At 43.7% G+C, this 17,451-nt stretch overlaps 1 protein-coding gene across 1 annotated transcript in view; it reads left to right on the top strand.

Moving 5' to 3' along the window:
- Nucleotides 1-15,764, top strand: part of TMEM268 (transmembrane protein 268) — an 18,027-nt gene extending 2,263 nt beyond the window's left edge. The window contains exons 2-8 of the mRNA XM_018558530.1: nt 477-574; nt 2,778-2,885; nt 5,337-5,486; nt 5,565-5,675; nt 12,470-12,541; nt 14,039-14,224; nt 15,255-15,764. Coding sequence (XP_018414032.1) covers nt 477-574; nt 2,778-2,885; nt 5,337-5,486; nt 5,565-5,675; nt 12,470-12,541; nt 14,039-14,224; nt 15,255-15,431 — 902 coding nt within the window. The 3' untranslated portion in view covers nt 15,432-15,764. The remainder of the gene's footprint in view (nt 1-476; nt 575-2,777; nt 2,886-5,336; nt 5,487-5,564; nt 5,676-12,469; nt 12,542-14,038; nt 14,225-15,254) is intronic.
- The last annotated feature ends 1,687 nt before the right edge of the window (nt 15,765-17,451 follow it).

The raw sequence follows: 17,451 nt of genomic DNA, 5'->3' as shown, positions 1-17,451 counted from the left end.
CAGTCATCGTAAGCCCGGCCCTCATTACAGTCATCGTAAGCCCGCCCCTCAGGGGGGCGGGCTTGCGATGATCGCAAGTACGATCTGCCTGTCCAAGATGGGCAGATCGTACGTTTTTTGAAGTACTTTACAACCCTCGCAAGACAAAAGTCTTGCGAGGGTTGTAAAGTGTATGGGCACCTTAACTCGCCGAGAATCGTACGATTCCTGGCGGGTTTTCTAGCCTGCTGGTTCGACGGAAGACGTGCGACCGTACAGTAGAAACGGTCGCACGCCTTCCATACACTGCACGATTCTCGTACGAGAATCGTGCAGTGTATAGGCACCTTAAGGCTGAAGAAACATCTTGCGAATAACCCAAGCAATTGTAATCAATATTACCTACTAGTTCTTATTAAACTTCACAGGAGGGTCTAATTTCCAAATCTTGCCCGGCAACCTGGACAAGCTAAAGCTCTGACCTTTCCTTTGTGCAGGTTTATACAACGGACGATTATTGACTGTTCTGCCTTGCACACCAGGAGTTGAACGCACTGAGCAATGCCTGCAACGCCTCCAGGACTGCGGTATACAGGTGATTAGTGGTCCGCATGGAAAACTGTAGGGGAATATTTTGTTGATGTTCTTATGTTTCTATCTTGTTTTCATGAAAGTGACTTAAATCTCTATAGGTTGAACTCAATGGACTTGTGTCTTTTTTCAACCTGACTAACTATGTAGCTACATATGTAACTATATCAATTTAAAGTGTCTGCAAACTCCAAAAATTCTTCTTGACATGCTAAGCTTTTCTTATGTTATTCTTTATACATCTAGCGAATATTGTTTTGTAACAATATATATGTAACAGTGAGAAATAACCGTGGATCCTGCCAGTTTCCCTTTCTTCCTGTAACATGCGACTACGTTGCCTGCAGGCTTACTTCATGCTGAGCATAGTTGCATGCTCATTTTATGTATTTTATCAAAGCCATGACTATGTAGGGTGTCCTCTTCTCACACAGAGGCTGTGTGCGGTGAAATTAGAGTAAGCAATTTCAGTACAGAAGAGGAGCCTGTACATCTGTGCAAGACTGAAGTTTAAGCTGGCCATACACTGGTCAGATTTACCCCCATTTTTTCTATCAACTATTTCAATTCAATCAACTTCTGTCTGCTATAGCGCTGTCACAGGACTGGCCAGTGCAGCCATTTGACGTCTAACATGTTGTCAGCCTGAGGCATTGTTATGAGGCACGATAATTAACAGATTATGCATGGAATGCAGTTAAACTTATAGCAAAACTCCAGGCAACATGCACTGCAAGGGTTAACTACTTGTTTTCATCTAGGTCAGGGGTAGGCAACCGTGGCTCTCCAAAATGGGGGGAAAAAAACGTGGGGTCACCACTAAAATTCTATACCAGACCTTTGATCCGAGCACAGGCCTGGCAGGGCAGTCATACCAGGCCACATGCCCTCGGCACCGGGAGGGTGCTTTTCCAGGGTTGCCCCTGGAAAAGCACCTTGTCTCTGTGCCGATGGGGACAAGGGCCTCTTCTCCACAAGCCCTGAGTCGATGGTTGTGGGGGTGCGGGCAGGGGGCTTATTCACATCAGGGTACCCCTTCAATAAAGTAACCCCTTGTGAATGAGTAAGGGGTACTTGTACCCCTACCCATTCACTAAAGGGTTTAATTAAAGTTTTAAAAAAGAGGCCAGACGTTTGAAAAAATCCTTTAATTGAAAAAAAAACAACAAGACATGTTTTTGTCAAGTCTTTTATTTAAAAAAAAACAAAACCCTAAAAAATCGATCCACCAACATAATCCAGGATCAATCACGACATCCAGCATTGTCCACGACAACAACGTCTCGGCTAAATAAAAAATAAAACAAGAAAAATAAATAGAAAAAAAAAAAGCCACGGCCTGCCGACCGGTCCACTTGCGATGAACTCCTGCCGCAGAATGGCGTTCTGACAGATGCCGGCAACATATAGACAATTGGGCAGGGCTAGAGGTTACAGCTAGCTCTGCCCAAATGTTTACATTTGTACGTCACCTGACAGGGGAGCCATGATTGGGCAAAGTCATCATTACTTTGCCCAATCATGGCTCTTACAGAGTACTGCGCCCTGATTGGGCAAAGTCTTGTACCTGCCCTGTGTTCAGTTGTAAGGTTTTAACCAATCAGGGCTTCACAAGGCACTGTGCAGTGTGCAGTGCGTTGTGGGGCGTTCGCCCGCCGAACGCACTGATAGTGTGTTTGTCAAACACACAAACTGCCGATGTTTGAGTCGAACTCTTTCTCGACTCGAACATCGAGCATATCCCTAATAATAAACAAATGTAGGTGTTTCTACACACATGGTGGTAGTCTTCCTAGGCTCATGAAGTGAGGCCTTAACAGAAGTAGGTTTATTGCTGTCACTCTGGATAAACAGCTTATGAAAATGTATTAAAAGATAACTACACTTTTAGTGCACTTATCCTTTATTGCACCCCTTTCCCTAACATTTCATAATAGATCATACTTATCTAGGGTCCTCAGGTCTTCACTGTGCGACCTGCCCAGAATCTTAAAGTGCATCTAAGCCTGATCTCATGCATCACAAGGGTTATGAAGCAATGTGAGCGTGACAACTGGTGGTTATATGTTATGAAGAGCATCTTATCCAAGCCAGAGCAGTAGTTGAGGCAATTAAGAGACGACTTCTGATAGCTCTGTGCTCTACCATAGTGAAAAAACTCAATAGTTTGTGATGAGTCCTGTCATGACCATCTTCTCCTTTTTCAGCTCCCTGCGGAACAATGCAGACACTCTCTACAGATCCCTGCACTCATCCCAGAGGTCCACAGATACATTTTCTTCAGCTCTCGAGGTTTTGGAATAATTCTGGCCCTGGTGAGCATGTAATATGTGTTATTCTGACAACATGCAACATTTCTACCCTAATGAAGCAGAAGATATGAGTTATCACCCTGCCATCCTGCTGATTGCTTTTCTAAAGATAGCAGCAGACAGATACAGACACCTGCAGCATATAATTCTAAGAACTATTATTTATTTGAGATTGTTTTTTTATTATTGGTTCCCTGGAGTAACTCCTAATGGTTGAAGTGCCTCCCCCCCCCTCTTTCTGAAAAATAGGCATGGCAAGCATGCTTGGGTCATCCAAGTACTGCATGTACACTATATTGCGAAAAGTATTGGGATGCCTGCCCCTACACGCACATGAACTTTAATGGCATCCCAGTCTTAGTCCGTAGGGTTCAATATTGAGTTGGCCCACCCTTTGCAGCTTAACAGCTTCAACTTATCTGGGAAGGCGTCCACAAGGTTTAAGAGTGTGTGTATGGGAATGTTTGACCATTCTTCCAGAAGCACATTTGTGAGGTCAGGTATTGATGTTGGACGAGAAGGCCGGGCTCGCAGTCTCCGCTCTAATTCATCCCGAAGGTGTTCTATCGGGTTGAGGTCTGTGCAGGCCAATCAAGTTCTTCCACCCCAAACTCGCTCATCCATGTCTTTATGGACCTTGCTTTGTGCACTGGTGCGCAGTCATGTTGGAACAGGAAGAGGCCATCCCCAAACTCTTTCCACAAAGTTGGGAGCATGAAATTGTCCAAAATGTCTTGGTATGCTGATGCCTTAAGAGTTCCCTTCACTGGAACCAAGGGGCCAAGCCCAACCCCTGAGAAACAACCCCACACCATAATCCCCCCTCCACCAAACTTGGCACAAGGCAGTCAGGCAAGTACAGTTCTCCTGGCAACCGCCAACCCAGACACATCCATTGGATTGCCAGACAGAGAAGCATGATTCGTCACTTCAGAGAACACATCTCCACTTCTCTATAGTCCAGTGGTGGCGTGCTTTACACCACTGCATCCGACGCTTTGCATTGCACTTGGTGATGTAAGGCTTGGATGCAGCTGCTCGGCCATGGAAACCCATTCCATGAAGCTCTGTTGTTGTGCCAATCTGAAGTTTGGAGGTCTATTGACTCTGCAGACAGTTGGCGACTTCTGTGCATTGTGCGCTTCAGCATGCGCTGACCCCGCTCTGTCATTTTACGTGGCCTACCACTTCGTGGCTGAGTTGCTGTTGCTCACAGTTGCTTCCACTTTGTTATAATACCACTAACAGTTGACCGTTGAATAAGGAAATTTCATGGAACACCTGAATCCAATGATTTGGAGGGGTGTCCCAATACTTTTGGCAATATAGTGTAGGTTAAAGGATAACTAAATCCATAACCAAAAATGTAACATGTTGCAGGTAACCAGTCCTTAGATGTGGTGGCTGCATTCGTGTACACTTTTTAGGCTAAGAACATTTTAGGTGAATATAGAAAATACCTGTTGGTCTTGCTAAAACAATGCACTGTCTTTGTCACTTGCTGTGAGCTGAACTGAAAGCAAAAACATTTTTTTATCTTGGTTTTGTAAATTACTAGTCTCCCTGTCCCCCATGTAATGGAGATGAATATAGTCAGACTTGTTTGCAGTCCAGCCTTCATGGCAACCATGGCTCCCTCCATAGATACAGTGGAGGAGTGAATGTAACTACCCAGGGACAGGAAGTGAGTTATTCTCAGGATATTGAATGACTAGCAAGCTGCAATATGTTACATCTTTAAGTTTAGATACACTTTACCAGAAAAGTAATTTAGAAAATAATAGTTCCAAGTTTTAATCATGCCTGCATTTCCTAGCATCATCAATTGTTTACAGCCATATTTTGTTTCCATCAAACGCCTTGTTCTGAAATACTGTATATGTCAATGTAATCTTATATCCAGTGAACACTGTATTAGGTACATCACCCTTTTAAAGTAAGTAGTCCAAAACCAGCCCAAAGGCAAATAAAGTGCCTGCAGCACAGTACACAAAGCATGCAGGCATGGTCATTGTTTTTCAACCAGATAGTGGAATGAGTAGATGTCAGATGTGTTGGTTACAGCATTTCAGAAATTGCTGACCTCCTGCGATCTTTAAACATTATAGTCTCCAGAGTTTACTGAGAAGGTGCAGGAAACATCCAGCGAGCAGAAGTTCTTTGGCCAAGAAGACATTGTTATTTATTTACATCAATGGAGGAATCTTGTTTTCTGCAGCTTCAGCTGCAGGGGTTGATGGCTTTCGGGTCCCTAGTCCTGTTGAGTGGCAGCAATGTATACCCAAATGAAATCTGCATGCAACCTAGTTCTGGTAATTGGTGAATTTAGAGGGTGGGAAACATTGGCTATTTCGTTTCCAGTGCAATTAGTGCTTATTGTAAAAAGATAATGCAATGGAAGAAAGAATTACTTGATATGAGCTCTCTTACATTCACACTTTTGTAACCTTCCAGATCTTGTATATCTCCATTTGGGTCAATCTCTACTCCACCGTACAGATGTTTACCGGTGGCCATAGCTGGGTCACCAGTATCCCTGTCACTCTAACAGCTGTCATTGTCACAGCCGTGGTCATCATAATCCTCAATCGGCAACAAAGAAAGGTGAGTAGAATCCATGGATTTAGTATTTTCAGTTTTTTGTCACTTATTCTAGTTGTAATTATCTGTCCATCATGATAGATAAATACCAACACTGACATAATGCTGGCAGCAGCCAACGAGTCCTTCATGAAATACAATGTTCTGCTGGGGATAAGCGACCGATCTCAGAGCTGTCGAAATGGCCCATCAGTATCCTTTACACCAAAGAATACATGTTGTCTTCTCATGTAGATTGATAATAAAATCACAACTTTGCCTTTTCCTATACACAGTCTGTAAAGAAGCAGACAATATATTGTGTATCTGTTTTTATTTGATAGGTTTCCTGTTGATGCCTTATGTTTGCATTGTTGACTTCCTTAAAATATACATAGCCTTCCCTGAATATTCATAGACAGGCTGATTGTGGTTATAGAGGTTGGTTTCCTATTAATGAAGGAATCTCCCTTCTCTTATGCTGTCCACACACACAGCAGTTTTAAGTGAATGCAAACCATAACAATGAACTTCTCTTATTTGTTCCCTTTCAGTCTGTTAAATATACCATTAGGAGTGTTTTGTTGCTCCTGCCATAAATCCAGCGCTGTCCTCTGCCCACTGCAGTGTTATTTCAAGCCTTCTTATTAGCCTTCCTGGTTCCCTCTGTAGACTACAGAACTCCTTCCCCTATGTTATGAAGATGGGGGGCTGTAGTCACACACTTCCTGTTCTAGGGTAAGAACACTGGTCCTCCATAGATACAGCAGAGTGAAAGTTTACACCCTAGGACAGAAAGTGTGCTAATGACAGGATCACTAGGTGAAGATAAAGAAAAAAGAACAAATATATTTAAAAAGGAGTTAAAACCGTACTACACCAAAGGCACTGTTATGTAATTTATGCAGATTTTTTTTTTTTCTGCCAACACAACCCCCCTTGCCCTGGTAACATTTTTAGTACCTATGAAACTCGTAGGTAGATTCTTTTTTTTCACATGTGCATGTAATAGAGTGACAACACTGTTCATTCTGAAGTGAAATTACACAGCAACATTGTCACCCTGTAGCTAGGTTAGTCTTAAATGGACTTGTAGCTTTAAATGGGCTTTAACCACTTTAGGACCACTGTACATACATATATGTACATGGTGCTGAAGTGGTTAAAACAAGATGACAGCTGCAGCAGCAGCCATGATCTTGGTATTGTTCTTTGCAGTCTAATGTTGACTTTCTCATACCAGTCATCTAGGTGGATGTAGAGCCGTTGCCCTATCACATAGACAGGCCTAAGGAGGTGACAACCCCACCCCCTTTGCTGATGTGCCTTGTGACCTGGAAGGAACGATGATTTAATCACATCCGGTTCCAGGCTGTCATTCCTGTGGCATTGGTGAATCACGATCATTGCTTTGTCAGCTTCAACGGGAACCAGAGGTAACATAGAGGTCGCCATAAAGAGGACCTTTCACTACCTTTATGGTATCACATAGGGGGCTTGTTAGCTATCTATGGTATGGCAAGGTGGGAAAAAAAACAGTTTAAGACATTAAAGTGACATATCATAACATTTTTTTCAAAAAGTGAAATCCCTCTGCCCCATGTACACGCACATACAAACACACGTTGGGTGCGCCTATGCAAGAACAAATTTTTCACCTGGGCCCTTTGTTCTTTAGGTCCACCACTGAGTATCAACAGGTAATAAAACTACGCTCAGGGGTCCCTTAATAAAACAAAAACTACTGTGTTAAATTGCAACTGAAGTTAAAACTTTTTCTCTAGTTTTCAATAGAGTGGAGGGGGATCAGAACACCTGTCAGGTTTTCATTGCTGTTTGTACTCCTGTTAGGAAGATTCATCCTCTGCATTGGTCCTAATGAATGTGATCACTGAAAGTGTAACAAAATCGCAAATTTTGGATTGTTATTGAACAGGAATAGAGGGGATATTTACCAATGAGGACACTAGTTCTGGGGACCCTGTAGACCACCGGGAATTTCACTCACTTTGGAGGGATTTTCTCTCACTTCCTGTTGGGGCTTTGGGACTGGAAGTAAAGGGAAATCACTCCAGTGGGACACAGATGGCAAAAAAAAATCTGACAGGTGTTATAAACATCCATTACTCTTAAAAAAGTTTTGGTTGCAGTTCTACTTTAATTTGTGTTACTCGGCCTTCAATCCTCTCCTTTATTCGATTAACCCAGACTAGAAAGTCATTGTTTACTATTTTATAAAATATTGCCTCAACTCTGATTGTGTATTATGTATCATAAAACTTTCTATACCGGGTGGTGGTAATAAAGAGTTTAGCAGTCCAATTTACTTTTTTTCAGATACTTCTATCAAATATTTGCACTTATGGGATAATAAAAGAATTACCGGGCTCTACCAAGATTTCAGACTTTGGTCTTAGTGCAGTATTTTTTTTTTTTTTTATTAGGCCATATGAGTCACCCATTTGATTAAATCCTCTCAACAACTGAAATAGGAATTTAATCTTCCTAGGAATATGCTCTTTAGGTACTTACTGTACAAATGTGACATGCCCTGATTCATTGTACTGACCTGCTGTTCTCTAGAAAAATGATTTTTAATATTGAGTTTCTTAGCAAGCCTCTGCTCCATAAGAGTTATTTTTGATTGTATGCTCTCACGGGCAGGTCCCTCTTTACCGTCTTGCTTGTCTTCCTTATATTGCAAAGTGCTGTGCAAACTATTGGCGCTATATAAATCCTATATAATAATAATAATTCCTGGCCACAAAATAAATCAGTCTGTGAGCTGCTACTGCTGCCCAGCAAACACTGCAGCCATGTATGCAGAGTGCGTTCTGCATACATTAAAGCCCAACTGTTGTTTCAATGAAAGGTATGTAAGCAAAGTCAGTGTGCATCAAAACAATAAAGAGTCTATTTGAAAAGCATTGCTGTTAAAAAAAACAACAAAAAAAACTGGTACATTGATAAAGCAAAGCAATGTGTGGAGTGCTATTAAAATGAAAGTGAGTGGGAGAAATAATTGGGAGAAGAGCTTGCTCACGTGACATGGCTTTTCAGCTTTTTCTCAGTTGCATTAAAGGAGAACTATGAGATGAGTGCTTTTCACTCACCTCATAGTTCTAGCCGACCTGTGACAATGAGACTGTCACACATCGGCTCAATAGATCGGGAGGTGAGCGAACACATACCGGCGTTCGCTCACTTCTCGATCCTGTCACAGCTCCGTGACAGGGGAATAGCTGCATTCCCCGCTCTGATCCTCCAGCGCTGACTGGCGGAACAGACGGGGGAGGGGGCAGGTACAGCTGGCTATGCCTCTACATAGGCAGAGCCAGCTGTCACTCATGCTGTAGCTCGTGGTATACTGAGCTTAGGGTGACGGGAGGATGCTAGTTTGTGTCCTCCCGTTACCCTAAGGAGAACTATGGAGAAAAGCCCTAACCCCATAGTTCTCCTTTAAGCAAAGAGAACTCTGTCAACCACATGCTGCACCCCGTGACCTGCATTTTATGTATGAAACGTTATATAGGGTATCAATATCTGCTCTCCTTAAAAGAGAACTATGGGTAACTGTTTTTCCATAAACTAGCGTCCTCCTGTGACCCAAAGCTCAGTATATTGTGAGCTACAGCTTGCAGTATACTGAGACCGCCGCAGCCGGGATGGATCCCGATATTACTGTCGAGATCCACCCAGCTGTGTGAGTGACAGCGGACTCTGCTTATCTAGAGGCAGAGCCAGCTGTACCTGCCCCCTTCCACGTCCTTTCCTCCAGTCAGCGCTGAGGAACATTACATCTGTGCAGCATAGGAGTAGACAGGGTTCAGTGACCGGTAAGGATGGGAGTCGGCTCAGCAGTTCAGGTGAGTATAAGTTTTTTTTAAGCACCTAGAACAAGGTTAGCCCCACTACAAGGGTTAATAAAAGTTTTCCCCCGGACTTCTTTAATAAATTGTCCCCTAAGTGTTCACTTTCTTACTTTGTGGCTCCTAGGCTCTCTTATTCCCCTCTACCCTAGATCATATAAGCAGATTGCATTGACATACATTTCAGATTGTTTTCATATTGAAGCTGATAAAAAATAATGTATGTCACAAGGGGACCATCACAGCAAGGGGTTCATTAGACAGTAAAAACTTAGGTAAATAAGATATTGATCCATTTTCTAAACTCTGAAATCTTTAACAATTTCCTATAAATTGGGTAAATTTGTACCGATGCTGTTGTTTGACATGAAGGCTTTTCTCATTATGCATAATGGTGTTGCCACATTGACCAATGAAAGAGTCATGTGACAGTTTTTCTAAAACACAGACTAATGATTTTAGGACAGTGGTGGAGCGCCAGGGCCCAGTCGCAGCTGAAGCCGCTGTAACCCTGGTAGTTCTGCTGCTGACTCCAAGTTGTAGAGTGACTACAAATCTCAGCAATACATTATACAGCAATGCAGAATATCACCAGCTATAGAGGAGTACAAATCTCAGCAATAAATTATACAGCAATGCAGAATAATATGAAGCTACATACTCTGTGTTGCTCTTGGGTGGCAGCCTGATGTCTCCAAGGTTTCAAGAGGGCTGTGCAGGGTCTCAGGTGGGCTGTGCGGGGTCTAAGGAGGGCTGTGGAGGGTCTCAGGTGAGCCCTGCGGTGTCTCAGGAGGGCTGTGCGTGGTTTTAGGATAGGCGTACGGGGTCACAGAAGGGCTGCAGAGGGTCTCAGGTGGGCTTTGCGGGGTCATAGGAGGGCTGTGCGGGATGTCAGTATAGCTCAGGTGGTCTTTGGGGGGTCTCCAGCTTTACAGTAAGGTGCACACGGAATGGGCTTTAAACAGTAAAATAGCAAAAAGTTGGGTTGGGGTTGGGTTTCCTCCTGACAAACCTGCACCCAATTTTATCTTCTGCCCCATGTGCTCCAAGATGGAGGCTCTGATAGTTTAGAGTTAGGACCGCACTATAAGAGGTGCCTTGGCGCGGCTGTGCGGCTTTCACATTTTCTGCAGAAGACGTGTATCCAAACCTCTGTTTTTAACCTTAGTGTGAGACAAGTTTTTTTACATGCTAGCTTGTGAGTGTGCTAGGAAAACTTTTTGCTATTTTTACAGTGCTGTAAACAGGCGCTGCATTTCATAGGAGGGCTGCCGAGGTCCCCAGCAAGCTGGGAACCTCAGGCAGCTGATTCACTTGAAAAATGTAAAGCGCCGCTATCAGCGTTTAGTATCGGGGTATTTTCACGAGTAAGAATACTCGTAAACAGTGCCCATTATCGGTATCTGTGCATCCCTACTAATAATATCATCCAGCAAATGCTGTCACAGTGTAAAATCAGAAGCTTCACTCAGTGTACCCTATTCTGAGTTCTTTGTAATGCCGTGCATCCAGAATCCAAAGAACTCTTTAAAAGTTGAGTGGGAACAGAACTGGCATCTGGAGGGGTACAACCCCCACACTACAAGGGTTAAACGCTTGTTTTGATGTCACTGGTTGCCAGGAGCTGGGCGGGATGCCGGCCAGAGCATCCCAGGTTGCTAAGAGCTGGGCAGAGAGATGTATAGCCTGTAGAGTGTGTTTTTGGAGGCACTGTCTCCTCTACCCACCTTCCGCTGCTCTGATTGCATTCACCAACAGCACACTCCCCTGGGAGGAAAGACACCGGCCGCTCACAGCGCTCGTCCCGCAGCGCTCGGCCGGCTTTCATTTTCTCTCTGATTCCTTTCATCCCTGCTGGGCACTGCTCTGTGTCCCAGCGGGGATGAAAGGAATCACGGCCGCGCCGACAAAACGGCAGGAAAATGTCACTTTCGGCATTTAGCCGAAAGTGCCATTTTCGGCCGGCGCCCCCCTTCACTTTTCGCCCGGGGCCCGGGCCCCTGCTGCACCCCCGGTTGTTACGCCACTGCATCTGGGTAAGTTCGTTGCGTCTTTGGACCGAGGAATTCAGGAAGGTGGTGCTGTGTGGTGAGGTGCCAGCACTTCTGATCGGATATCCGGAGTGTCAGCATGCTTTCAGGAATAAATGGATAATTGGGTGAGTATAATGAGTGCAAACTCTACTAGGTAATACATGAACTTACCATTAGGTAAGAAATGCTGCGACATCAGCAACGAAGATCTTGACCTCGGTCCAAAGACGCAACAAACTCACCCAGATGTGAGTATAACTCATATTTCTTAACATCCCATTACTATTGCACGTCAGGTTGTTGGCTATGCTATCCAAACTTTAAAAAAAAAGTTTGAGTTATACATACAGAAATATATTTTTTAACTTCTGAACTGTACAATTTTTGTTTCCTCTTCTACAAAGCTGCCTGCTTTCTATGGTGTTGGTGTAGACATACAGAAAAGGGTGCCAAACCAAACAAGTCAAAGAGTCCAAAATGTTTTTATCCCTTTACAATTCAAGCACATACAATATATCCAATGCGTTTCAGAGGCAACCACACTCCCCTTTTATCAGGGGCCACAGGGCATATCTGCAGTCCCACGGGGGAGTTTCAATCAGATCAAACATAGATCCCTCTGGTGTTACTTTTTTAAATTATTACAAGTGTTCATTATATTGTTCTAAGCCCTGAAGAAGGGGAAGTGTTGTTGCCACCGAAATGCGTTGGCTATATTTAATGTGATTTAATTGTGAAGGATTAAAAAAATGTTTGACTCTTTTACCTGTTTGCTTTGGTGCCCTTTTCTGTATGTTTACACGTTGAGCCTCTTTCGGGTACCTATTGAAGGAGTCCTGGTTGCTGTAAGAGCTGCCTTAACAGAGCCAATGAGCTTGAAAACCTCTGTACATTTGAACTTGTGAACGAGCATTGAAATCCCAGCAGCTCTTAAATATTATTTTCTGGAGTTTATCAGCTGTGTTACAACGTATAGTCTTATATTCACTTTATATTTGTGTAAGTTCCTACACTCGCTGGTTTTATGATTCCAGGGTGTGTCATTCCATACATTCAGCACAGGCAATGGTATAATATAAAACATTTCCTTAATGCTGTTGGCCAGCTATGCTTCATCTACTTCCATCTGTGGGGCTGTCAGCAGAGACTTTCTCAGTGCTTAGCCAGCATGCATCAGGTCAGTGGCAGAAAACAGCCCAAAATGTTTATTCTACATATTAGCTGTATTAAAGTAGCACTACAATTGCTGAGCGCTCATTCTGACTAGGGATGCACAGATACTAAAACAAAGCAAGGACAAAAGGACAAGCGCACTACCAAGGGATACAAACTAGCTGGAGGAGGTAAATGAACATAGGACACAGTGTGTAAGCTCTTTAAAAAACAGGGAGAGGAATCCTGTGGTAACAGAACGGAAACAATGTGTATATTGAGAGCGCTACTACTGTAGTAGGCAATTGTAAAACACTCACATTTGAGATGACATTGGGAGCACTGGAGGTGGTCAGGTGGAGCCCCTAGGAAGATACAGCCAGGTGGAGCACAGTGGTGTGGAAGGCTGAAATCCTAAAACGAACAATCGCTGTGGTGGGAGAACAGTAGTCAGCCGCAGAAACTCAGCTGGCCGGGCTGAGCCGTTGCGGCCGGGGACACTGTCTCGGCACTTCCATCTGTGGGGCTGTCAGCAGAGACTTCCTCAGTGCTTAGCCAGCATGCATCAGGTCAGTGAAAGAAAACAGCCCAGAATTTTATCCTTTGGGCGAGTGGAAGCCAGTGCAGGGATTGGCAGAGGGGGGTTGCAGACACTGAACGGTTGGTCAGGTGGATGAGTCTAGCAGCTGCATTCATGATAGACTGAAGGGGGATATCCTGTGTAGTGGAAGGCCAATGAGGAGGGAGTTGCAATAGTCAAGACGAGATATAACAAGTGAGTGGATGAGTAATTTTGCGGTTTCATTGGTGAGGAAAGGGCGTATTTTTTTAGAGATGTTACGAAGGTGAAGGCAGCAGGATTTGGATAGTGATTGGATGTGGGGAAGAAAGGTGAGGTCCGAATCAAGGATGACACCTAGGACCTTGGCATGGGGGGAGGGATGGATTATCGATCCAACCGAAATGTTGGGGGAAGGTGCACGGGTTGGAGGAAATATCAAGAGCTCAGTTTTTGAAAGGTTGAGAGTTAAGAAGTGTTGTGACATCCAGAACGATATCTTCTGCACTCCTCTCTTGTACATACTGCCCTGTATCCTATCCTCTGCACCTCACTCCTGCACATACTGCCCTGTATCCTATTCCCTGCACCTCACTCCAGCACATACTGCCCTGTATCCTATTCCCTGCACCTCACTCCAGCACATACTGCCCTGTATCCTATCCTCTGCACCTCACTCCTGCACATACTGCCCTGTATCCTATTCCCTGCACCTCACTCCAGCACATACTGCCCTGTATCCTATCCTCTGCACCTCACTCCTGCACATACTGCCCTGTATCCTATCTTCTGTGCTCCTCTCCTGCACATACTGCTTAATTTCATATCCCCTGCACTCCTCTACCTGCATATGTTGCCAGTAAATATATCCCCAATCTTGCCAGTTCTAAACCATCAATGCTTTAGCTTGATCTGTTTTAAAAGCTTTCCTGTTAGGTGTCACATTGTATTCTCTATACACAGGATGATGTCAGACATTGCTTGGACCAGTTATTTATTGTAATTGAAATTCCTGCTGACCCTATGTTGGCACAGATAGGCACAGCAGATCACATGACCGAGGAGAGCCCCCTGCTCGCCAGTGTATCCAGTCATAAGCCTGTTCTGTGCAGCAAGAAGATTCCACTGATCCTCTGGGATGAACCAGAAGTGAGTATCTGGAATTTCCCACTTATGTAGCTTTAAAGAGGTGATTAAACATGACATTTTGACAAATGTGCTTCTCTACGGTAGTATAATGCCAGCCTGGTTAGCTGTATTTATTCCCTATCATGTTGCTTTATGCTTGTACGGGTAAAAATGGCTGCCATGGTGTAGGTACAGGCATCTGTCTGTGATTCATATGTTGACTTTAAATCTGAATATTTTTCAGCTGGTCACACTTATGGGTCCAAGTCCTTCCCCTTGTGTGCTACAAAGAGAGTTTGCAACTTCACCTTTCTCTACTGGAGAATTTATTAAAAGCGGGAAAGGGTTTATTTAAAAATGTTATTTACATGTTGATGGGGGTATAGGTGTGCACACAGGGTGTGGGCACACCCTGATCACCCCGAGTACAACGCCAAAACTGCAGTGGGCACCATGTTTTTAGTTACTGAGCCAGTGGAGAGATCACAAAGATCTCTCTGACCACCTTAGCAATACAGAGCGCTGCAGCACTTGCCCCCTTACATTACTCACATAACTGCCGCAGTCCTCTGTGCTTGGGGAGCTGCCGGGGAGCATGGCTGCGGCTTCCCAAGCTTCCCATCCAATCAGGAAGCCAGGCATGTTGTCAATTAACCACCCGCCAGGCTCCCTGCTTTATTACTGCACCCTGAAAGAGGTAAGGGACAGTTGAAGAGATGGGAATCCAGGATGCCCCAGGTCTGTGTATGTATGTAATATATATATTATATATATACACATATATAACAAAAATTTATCTTTTTCTAATTTTCCTTTCCTGACGCCAATACATGGCAGCATACGAATGGATATGGCTCTGGTGTCAGGAAATATAGATACACACGTGTGCTTGTACTTTTGTGTGCATACCCTAATGCAATAGGCTGCACAAGCCTATGATGAGGGGGAAAAGGAGGAACCAGGGAAGGCAAAATATATGCAGATTGAACGTCAGCTTTAAGGATTTATCATTGTTTGTAAATCTTGTGTAACAGTTGTTTTTCCCCATCAGGTAATGGCTCAGCAGCTGCTGGTTATAGCAAGTGCCTGCTATGTGCGTCTCCTCATCTCTGGGCAGTTACCAAAAGCCCACGGTGCTGGCCACACTGGTGTCCTGAATGTGCCATGTCCGTGCCAGTTTATTGAGAACAGTATACTGACTTCCGGCAGCTGCTTCACATGCATGTAGAACCAAAAACAAGAGTGTGAGAACTATACGTCAGTTCTACATATAACAGTGAGTTCCCTCCCTGAGATGACAGTGAAATCTGAGGCATCTGATGAGAGTTCAGCAGCAGCAGCCTCTGGAATATGGATGACCTAGAATTGCTGAACGGTCTCAGCATGCATATTGCATTTTCCACAAAACTCTGCTTTGTCTCCTGCTGTGACCAATTTGGTCCCTGCTGCAACAAAACTCTAAAGGCCTGAGAAGATGACAACCTGCTGAGAACAATCGGGTTTACATGACTGACTCAAATGTGAAAGACGTTTTAAATGAACTTTTTTTATTTATCTATACGCAGCTATTTTTTGGTATGAAATATGCTGCTCATGCTGAATCAAATAGGTCAATCAAAACTGAAACATTTTATTTTCCAAAATAATTCTTTATTAGTTTTTTGAGTTTCACATATCATCCAAATACAAATAACAATTCATTCCCTAACCCTTAACATAATACATATATTGAAAAAACATCTCAGTTGTTTTATGTAGTTTCCTCTACATTCATACTTCCATATAACAGATAAGCAACACATAACACTGAAACCCTAAAACCTTTCTCCCCACCCCCCCAAAGCAGGCATACCCACACATCCAAAGAGGTATTATAGGTATAATTGATAGTTTGGTAAACACTATAAAAAAAAAAAACATTGAAAAAAACTGAAACATTTTATTATACTGTTTATTAAAGGAAATATTTGTTTTCATGAAAAAATGGGATATAATGCCAAGGGGCATATTGAAAGAGAAACAGTGAAATGAAACGCTGAGTAACTGTGAGAAGCCAATCAGAAATCAGTTTTTGTAATTCTGGATGGGTTTTGAAGAAAGTGAATTGTGCAAAATCAAAAAATAATGCATCTCATTGGTCAGTAGTGATGAAGCTGGGCTTGGTGTGGACCCAGTTTGTTTGAGTTCGCCCAAGCCTGCTCAAAACCCTTCTGACCCAATCAGTTGTGGGGAGACACCTCACAACTATACATCACAAAGGGGCGGGAAATGCCCCTGCCACGACTACCGACACTGATTAGGTCAGGAGCTAGTGGTGGCGGTCAGAGTTTTGAGCGACTTGTGTAAGCTCAGGAACTGGGTTTGCACCAAGCCCAGCTTCATCCCTATTAGTAACATACAACTAGACATGTTGTGCAATGTTGAAGGTGCTTTGCCAACCATCCAAGTGGAATCACCAGCTCTTGTGAGGGACAGAAACATATCCCAGTATTTATAGGCACTTGGCTCACTCTGTCACCTTGATCCAATCACATTGTCACATCAAGACAGTTGATTGTACAAAACATTGTGGAAGGTGGGAAAGACTGTGAAACCACCCTGTTCTATATTAATAATCCAGTCACCATGGTGCCATGAAGTCTGGGACAGGTGTTCATTCTTCAAGTTACATGACTAAAGGTGTAAATTGTTGACAAATTGCCAGGGTAGAGATGTTACCATGCCATTATACATGGGTAATAGATGGTGTCAAAGGCCACCACCGCTGTTTAGGGATGGCTTTTCCAGTAGCTTGCTTCTTTAACACTGACGTGAGATGGTAACAACAGTGCCTAAAAACAAAGATAACAGACATCAAAGTGCTTTGTGACTACATAGTCTGGCCCTTCATTTAAGAGGTTCTAATCCCTCCATGGTGACATATCACATGAGCAATTCTGTCTCCGACAATGACTTATTTATGACAGGATCACTAAGAATGGGGAAGGATGAGAACCTCTGACAATGGGGGAATTCATAAAAACTGTAGCAGACAGAATCTTTACCACATGCCCATGACAACCAATCAGCTTCTAGGGTTGCCACCCGTCCGGGATTCACCCGGACTGTACAGGTTTGGAATCCTGTGCCCGGGTGGGAGCACACCTCCCACCCAGGCAGATTATTCAAACTGGACCTGTGGCTCCCTAAGTGAGGACATAGAGACTGAGAGAGAGGCACGGGCAAGTTTTACATTTCATGAATGCTGA

The sequence above is a fragment of the Nanorana parkeri genome, unplaced genomic scaffold (assembly GCF_000935625.1).
Source record: "Nanorana parkeri isolate BGI_ZX_2015 unplaced genomic scaffold, ASM93562v1 scaffold345, whole genome shotgun sequence".
In the NCBI taxonomy this organism is placed as follows: Eukaryota; Metazoa; Chordata; class Amphibia; order Anura; family Dicroglossidae; genus Nanorana; species Nanorana parkeri.
The sequence above is the reverse complement of the archived record's forward strand: the minus strand, read 5'-3'. Positions and strand labels throughout refer to the sequence as shown.